This window comes from Ranitomeya imitator, chromosome 8, assembly GCF_032444005.1.
Source record: "Ranitomeya imitator isolate aRanImi1 chromosome 8, aRanImi1.pri, whole genome shotgun sequence".
Taxonomy (NCBI): domain Eukaryota; kingdom Metazoa; phylum Chordata; class Amphibia; order Anura; family Dendrobatidae; genus Ranitomeya; species Ranitomeya imitator.
In genome coordinates this window covers 42,890,009-42,898,402 of record NC_091289.1, presented here as the reverse complement: position 1 = coordinate 42,898,402, position 8,394 = coordinate 42,890,009, and the positions used below count along the sequence as shown (strand labels likewise).

Here is an 8,394-nt window from a genome sequence, read left to right as displayed (position 1 = left end):
TGTGGCTGTGCATCAGTGCACTCCATGTCAGAATCTACTTGTAATGGGCATGGCCTGTTAACTGTTTCACTTTCTAAGCCAGGGACGGTATGTGTAAAGAGCTCCATGGAGTAACCCGTTGTGTCGCCTGCTGCATCCTTCTCTCTTGTTGTTGTTTTTGCTGAAGAGGACAAGGAAGCGACTTGTCCCTGACCGTGAACATCCACTAACGACGCGCTGCTTTTAGATTTGCCAGTTTCAGAAGAGGAGGCAAAAGAGCTAGAGGCTGAGTCAGCAAGGTAAGCCAAAACTTGCTGTTGCTGCTCCGGCTTTAAAAGCGGTTTTCCAACTCCCAGAAAAGGGAGTGTTCGAGGCCTTGTGTAGCCAGACGACGAACCTGGCTCCACAGCTCCAGACTTAGGTGGAATAATTTTTTTCCCACGACCACCTGATGCTCCACTACCACTACCATCATTACCAGCTGACAATGAACGCCCACGGCCACGACCTCTTCCACCAGACTTCCTCATTGTTTTACAAACTTAACCAAAGTAACTTTATTTGTTGCTGTCAGACAACTTACACGGTGAGCTATAACTTCAGTATGATTTCGATATCGCTTTACAGGTTGGTGAAACCGCAAGGAAAATCAGGCACAATGTTACACACTCTGTTTTCTGTGGCACAAAATCAGAGAGATGCCACACACGCAGGACTGTCACTCAAGCAAAAATGTCAATATTAATCTCCCACTTTTTTTTTTTTTTAAGGAGACTTTAGAAAAAAAATTAAATAAAATGATTTATTCAGGAAGAATTTAGAAACCAAATAAAATAAAATGATTTTTCAGGGACAATTTAGAAACAAACAAAAAAAAAAAATATAGGCTTTCTATGGCCCACTGAGTGAGAGATGGCACCCACAGGAGTCAGGAGTGGCACACAAGCCCAGAGGCCAATATTTTTCTCCCACTGATTGATGTGATTTTTTTTCAGGTAGATTTTAGAACCCAAATCAAGCAAAAAAAAAAAATAGGCTTTCTATGGCCCACTGAGTGAGAGATGGCACCCACAGGAGTCAGGAGTGGCACACAAGCCCAGAGGACAATATTTTTCTCCCACTGATTGATGTGATTTTTTTCAGGTAGATTTTAGAACCCAAATCAAGCAAAAAAAAAAAATATAGGCTTTCTATGGCCCACTGAGTGAGAGATGGCACCCACAGGAGTGGCACACAAGCCCAGAGGCCAATATTTTTCTCCCACTGATTGATGTGATTTTTTTTCAGGTAGATTTTAGAACCCAAATCAAGCAAAAAAAAAAAATAGTCTTTCTATGGCCCACTGAGTGAGAGATGGCACCCACAGGAGTCAGGAGTGGCACACAAGCCCAGAGGCCAATATTTTTCTCCCACTGATTGATGTGATTTTTTTCAGGTAGATTTTAGAACCCAAATCAAGCAAAAAAAAAAAATATAGGCTTTCTGTGGCCCACTGAGTGAGAGATGGCACCCACAGGAGTCAGGAGTGGCACACAAGCCCAGAGGCCAATATTTTTCTCCCACTGATTGATGTGATTTTTTTCAGGTAGATTTTAGAACCCAAATCAAGCAAAAAAAAAAAATATAGGCTTTCTATGGCCCACTGAGTGAGAGATGGCACCCACAGGAGTCAGGAGTGGCACACAAGCCCAGAGGCCAATATTTTTCTCCCAATGATTGATGTGATTTTTTCAGGTAGATTTTAGTACCCAAATCAAGCAAAAAAAAAAAATAGGCTTTCTATGGCCCACTGAGTGAGAGATGGCATACACAGGGATGGCACTCTAGCAGAAATGCCAATCTTAATCTCCCACAAAAAAAAAAAAAAAAAAAGGGACTGTCCCACAATTACTATCTCCCTGAAGTAATCTCAGCCAGGTATGGCAGGCAGCAATAAGGAGTGGACTGATGCACAAATGAAATAAAAAGTGTGGACAAACAAAAAAGATAGCTGTGCAGAAAGGAAGGAACAAGAGGAATTTTGCTTTGAAAAAAGCAGTTGGTTTGCACAGCGGCGTACACACAGCAATGCAGCTATCAGGGAGCCTTCTAGGGCAGCCCAATGAGCTACAGCGCTGAGGAAAAAAAAAAAATGTAGCCTCCACTGTCCCTGCAAACCGAAGGTGATGTTGGACAGTGGAAATCGCTACAGCACAAGCGGTTTTGTGGTTAATGGACCCTGCCTAACGCTATCCCTGCTTCTGAAGAAGCGGCAGCAACCTCTCCCTAAGCTCAGATCAGCAGCAGTAAGATGGCGGTCGGCGGGAACGCCCCTTTATAGCCCCTGTGACGCCGCAGACAGCAAACCAATCACTGCAATGCCCTTCTCTAAGATGGTGGGGACCAGGACCTATGTCATCACGCTGCCCACACTCTGCGTTCACCTTCATTGGCTGAAAAATGGCGCTTTTCGCGTCATTGAAACGCGACTTTGGCGCGAAAGTCGCGTACCGCATGGCCGACCCCGCACAGGGGTCGGGTCGGGTTTCATGAAACTCGACTTTGCCAAAAGTCGGCGACTTTTGAAAATGAACGACCCGTTTCGCTCAACCCTAGTCAACACTATCAGACTAGTGGGGGTTTAACTCCTGACACTTCTACCGATCAGCTGTTTGCGTGTCCCGAAGTGACCAGAGGTCAGTAGAGGCGGGCCGCATGGCTTCGTACATTGTGTAGTGGTCACTTTTTGGGTACTGCAATTTAGCTCCCACTGAAATGAATCTAAGCTGTTGTACTCAGCCACGTTACAGTGTAAAGAGTAGTAAGACCTGCAAGCAATTGACTGGGTGCTAGGTGTATGATCTGGTATTGATGACTGTGAGGAGATGGCCACGGAGTCCACAGCTTCTACGGGTTGCAGACTTTTTGCCAGGATGGAGCACTGGTTACGTCTATATTATTGCTGTGTTTTACTAGTGATTTGCTTGCTTGTCAGTTCAGACTCAGGAATCAATGTTTCCATTGACAGAAAGCAGAGAAAGACGTACAGGCTGGATCTTATAAATACATAAGGCCAGACAGAAGATTGCTAAAGGTAGATGTAAAGCAATCCTATCAATCTCATCTGTATCTCAAGGTCTCAAGCCATTGTGCTCCCAGCAACTAGGCCCATTGTGTGGATGAGGATAGCAGACCCAGGGGACCATAACTACAGGGGGTCTCACGTGCAGTCCCAGGTGATGGGCTTATGGAATATTTTTCATTTTTTTTAGATAAAAGAAAATGTGTAAGGGGGAAGGAGGAAAAGAAGCATCATGTTTAGTCAGGCAGTTGTTGGAGTGATGTTGAGGGGAGAGGATCTAGGCTGGAGCCATGAATGGATGGCCTATGGAGTTTTGGAGATCGGTTGCCAGCTGGGCTGGATCCTCCTGCTACGGCTGAGGGATTTGTCGTCTGGATTTCACAAACTTTCTTAAGGATTGCTGGACCTGGATGCATGGACATCGGTTGTGGTATTTGTCGTCTGGAGGAGCCTGGACTGTAGCTATAGATTATTCTGGCAAGAGATACAAAATCTAGTCTGGTACGGGGGCAGTGGGATTACCGGCCCCAGGGAAGGGATCTTGTGGACTGGGGGCAATGTATTTTGGCAATCTACCTGGGTTTGTTGTAAAACCATGAAGGTAGGGAAAAAAAATAGTTGCCTAGGTGATTATTACAATCGACAGCTTCAGATCTTCACAATGACCTATTCTGAGAAATCCTGGAAAACTCCATTAATACCCTGTCCACAGACTGAGTAGAATAGACAAAGCAACAGGTTCACTTTTATGTAATAAAGTCAGCAGAATGGTTTGTAGGAGTTAAATCTTGCACAGAAAAGTTCAGTAAGTTTCCACCTCGTCAATGTTCACTATAGACACCAGGGTAAAGATCAGGTCTTCACAACACATGACGTTTATGTGGATGGTCTCCAGCTATTGTATATGAAGCAGAAACCCTTCGTGGCTCTGGATCTGAAGAACATTCCTGAAATCACTCGCCATATTTGCTGCTGAATTCGATTGTACATCAGGCTGCCTTAACTTTAAGGAGATGAATGAATCTTTCTCTTCTTTACGCAAATCTTTAATTTTCCTCTTGTACACGACTGATCGCTCTTTAGAAATTGACCTGTAAGAACCAAAGAAAACACAAACTAAATATTCACTGGAAGCATTCAGAGGAGAAATGTTCCTCAGCTTTTTAAAGTGTATTAAAGAGTGAGCAATGAAAATACAACACTAAAATTGTGGACAACCAATAAGTAAAGGGTTTATCTAATTATGAACACATTTAACCCCTTCACGACTGGGCCAATTTTCATTTTTGCGTTTTCCTTTTTTCCTCACCTTCTTTCCATGGCAATAACTTTTCAATTATTCGGTTCAAATAGACATATGTGGTTTTGGATTTTGCGGGACGAGTTGAACTTTTGAATGACACCATTCATTTTACCACATAGTGTACTGAAAAACGGGAAAAAATTCCAAGAAGGGGAGAATTTGTGAAAAAAAAAAAAAGGAATTCTGACATTGTTTTTTGGGACTTGTTTTTACGGTGTACATTTTGTGGTACAAATTACCAGGCAATATGATTTAGCTTGTCAGTACAGTTACGGAGATAACAAACACTCCCATTTTTTTCTTATTATTATTTTAATGGTAACAAAAAATCAGAAGTTCATAAAAAAAAATTTTTAAGTTGTGTCGCCGTTTTCCGAGACCCATAACATTTTCATTTTTCAGTCAATGGAGCTGTGCGATAGCTTAATTTTTGAGGGGCAAGATCAAGTTTTAATTGATACCATTTTGGGATAGATGTGACATTTAGATTGCTTGTTCTAGCATTCTTTATGGCATTGCAGCGATCCAAGAAAACTTAATTTTGATTTTACTTGACTTTTTTTCCCGTTTCTGGCGTTTACTGATCAGTTTAATTATCTTTATATTTTCATAGATCTGACTTCTCTTAATGGATTAATACCACATATACAGTGCCTACAAGTAGCAATCAACCCCCTGCAGATTTAGCAGGTTTGAAATGCACTGCAGCAAAAAAAGAATGTTATTTCTTTGTTTATTTTTTTAAATTGTGAAAAGTCTTTTCAGAGGGTCATTTATTATTCAACCCCTCAACCCACCAGAATTCTGTTTGGTTCCCCTAAAGTATTAAGAAGTAGTTCAGGCACAAAGAACAATGAGCTTCACATGTTTGGATTAATTATCTCTTTTTCCAGCCTTTTCTGACTATTTAAGACCCTCCCCAAACTTGTGAACAGCACTCATACATGGTCAACATGGGAAAGACAAAGGAGCATTCCAAGGCCATCAGAGACAAGATCGTGGAGGGTCACAAGGCTGGCAAGGGGTACAAAACCCTTTCCAAGGAGTTGGGCCTACCTGTCTCCACTGTTGGGAGCATCATCCGGAAGTGGAAGGCTTATGGAACTACTGTTAGCCTTCCACGGCCTGGACAGCCTTTGAAAGTTTCCTCCCGTGCCGAGGCCAGGCTTGTCTGAAGAGTCAAGGCTAACCCAAGGACAACAAGGAAGGAGCTCCGGGAAGATCTCATGGCAGTGGGGACATTGGTTTCAGTCAATACCATAAGTAACGTACTCCACCGCAATGGTCTCCGTTCCAGACGAGCCCGTAAGGTACCTTTACTTTCAAAGCGTCATGTCAAGGCTCGTCTACAGTTTGCTCATGATCACTTGGAGGACTCTGAGACTGACTGGTTCAAGGTTCTCTGGTCTGATGAGACCAAGATCGAGATCTTTGGTGCCAACCACACACGTGACGTTTGGAGACTGGATGGCACTGCATACGACCCCAAGAATACCATCCCTACAGTCAAGCATGGTGGTGGCAGCATCATGCTGTGGGGCTGTTTCTCAGCCAAGGGGCCTGGCCATCTGGTCCACATCCATGGGAAGATGGATAGCACGGCCTACCTGGAGATTTTGGCCAAGAACCTCCGCTCCTCCATCAAGGATCTTAAGATGGGTCGTCATTTCATCTTCCAACAAGACAACGACCCAAAGCACACAGCCAAGAAAACCAAGGCCTGGTTCAAGAGGCAAAAAATCAAGGTGTTGCAGTGGCCTAGTCAGTCTCCTGACCTTAACCCAATTGAAAACTTGTGGAAGGAGCTCAAGATTAAAGTCCGCATGAGACACCCAAAGAACCTAGATAACTTGGAGAAGATCTGCATGGAGGAGTGGGCCAAGATAACTCCAGAGACCTGTGCCGGCCTGATCAGGTCTTATAAAAGACGATTATTAGCTGTAATTGCAAACAAAGGTTATTCCACAAAATATTAAACCTAGGGGTTGAATAATAATTGACCCACACTTTTATGTTTAAAATTTATAAAAATTTAACTGAGCAACAAAACTTGTAAGATTTATGCATCTGTTAAGAAATCCTGCTCTTGTTTGAAGTTTGAAGGCTCTAACTTATTTGCATCTTATTAAATCTGCAAGGGGTTGAATACTACTTGTAGGCATTGTATATATATGTATATATATATATAATTTTTTTTTTATTAATATTTTTATTTTTAATGTTGGGAAAGAGGGTGATTTTTAATTTTTTTTTTTACTTTTCACTGCTCTTTAACTGTCCCCTTAGGTGACTTGAAGCTGCGATTGTCTAATCGCTTGTGCTATATTTCACAAATCAAGGTTTTCTTTCAACCCCGGCCACAGGTCTCAGAGGAGCTCCATAATGACAAACACCTCATACCAACTCATTGGTGGCATGTGATTACGTCACTGGTGCGCCAATTGGTGCATAGAACGAAACACCCCCATGCCAGCGAGTGATAAATTAAGCTATCAGAATTTGACAAAGGCATTTAACAGGTTAACGATAGCAGGTGGAGCTTCACTCCATGTGACATACAGTGGGGCAAAAAAGTATTTAGTCAGTCAGCAATAGTGCAAGTTCCACCACTTAAAAAGATGAGAGGCGTCTGTAATTTACATCATAGGTAGACCTCAACTATGGGAGACAAACTGAGAAAAAAAAATCCAGAAAATCACATTGTCTGTTTTTTTAACATTTTATTTGCATATTATGGTGGAAAATAAGTATTTGGTCAGAAACAAACAATCAAGATTTCTGGCTCTCACAGACCTGTAACTTCTCCTTTAAGAGTCTCCTCTTTCCTCCACTCATTACCTGTAGTAATGGCACCTGTTTAAACTTGTTATCAGTATAAAAAGACACCAGTGCACACCCTCAAACAGTCTGACTCCAAACTCCACTATGGTGAAGACCAAAGAGCTGTCAAAGGACACCAGAAACAAAATTGTAGCCCTGCACCAGGCTGGGAAGACTGAATCTGCAATAGCCAACCAGCTTGGAGTGAAGAAATCAACAGTGGGAGCAATAATTAGAAAATGGAAGACATACAAGACCACTGATAATCTCCCTCGATCTGGGGCTCCACGCAAAATCCCACCCTGTGGGGTCAGAATGATCACAAGAATGGTGAGCAAAAATCCCAGAACCACGCGGGGGGACCTAGTGAATGAACTGCAGAGAGCTGGGACCAATGTAACAAGGCCTACCATAAGTAACACACTACGCCACCATGGACTCAGATCCTGCAGTGCCAGACGTGACCCACTGCTTAAGCCAGTACATGTCCGGGCCCGTCTGAAGTTTGCTAGAGAGCATTTGGATGATCCAGAGGAGTTTGGGGAGAATGTCCTATGGTCTGATGAAACCAAACTGGAACTGTTTGGTGGAAACACAACTTGTCGTGTTTGGAGGAAAAAGAATACTGAGTTGCATCCATCAAACACCATACCTACTGTAAAGCATGGTGGTGGAAACATCATGCTTTGGGGCTGTTTCTCTGCAAAGGGGCCAGGACGACTGTTCCGGGTACATGAAAGAATGAATGGGGCCATGTATCGTGAGATTTTGAGTGCAAACCTCCTTCCATCAGCAAGGGCATTGAAGATGAAACGTGGCTGGGTCTTTCAACATGACAATGATCCAAAGCACACCGCCAGGGCAACGAAGGAGTGGCTTCGTAAGAAGCATTTCAAGGTCCTGGAGTGGCCTAGCCAGTCTCCAGATCTCAACCCTATAGAAAACCTTTGGAGGGAGTTGAAAGTCCGTGTTGCCAAGCGAAAAGCCAAAAACATCACTGCTCTAGAGGAGATCTGCATGGAGGAATGGGCCAACAGTGTGTGGCAACCTTGTGAAGACTTACAGAAAACGTCTGACCTCTGTCATTGCCAACAAAGGATATATTACAACGTATTGAGATGAAATTTTGTTTCTGACCAAATACTTATTTTCCACCATAATATGCAAATAAAATGTTAAAAAAACAGACAATGTGATTTTCTGGATTTTTTTTTCTCAGTTTGTCTCCCAT

At 42.9% G+C, this 8,394-nt stretch overlaps 1 protein-coding gene across 1 annotated transcript in view; it reads right to left on the bottom strand.

The window, feature by feature from the left end:
• Positions 1-3,773: 3,773 nt before the first annotated feature.
• CFAP92 (cilia and flagella associated protein 92 (putative)) overlaps positions 3,774-8,394 on the bottom strand; it is a 144,032-nt gene continuing 139,411 nt past the window's right edge. The window contains exon 18 of the mRNA XM_069737595.1: positions 3,774-4,131. Coding sequence (XP_069593696.1) covers positions 3,936-4,131 — 196 coding nt within the window. The 3' untranslated portion in view covers positions 3,774-3,935. The remainder of the gene's footprint in view (positions 4,132-8,394) is intronic.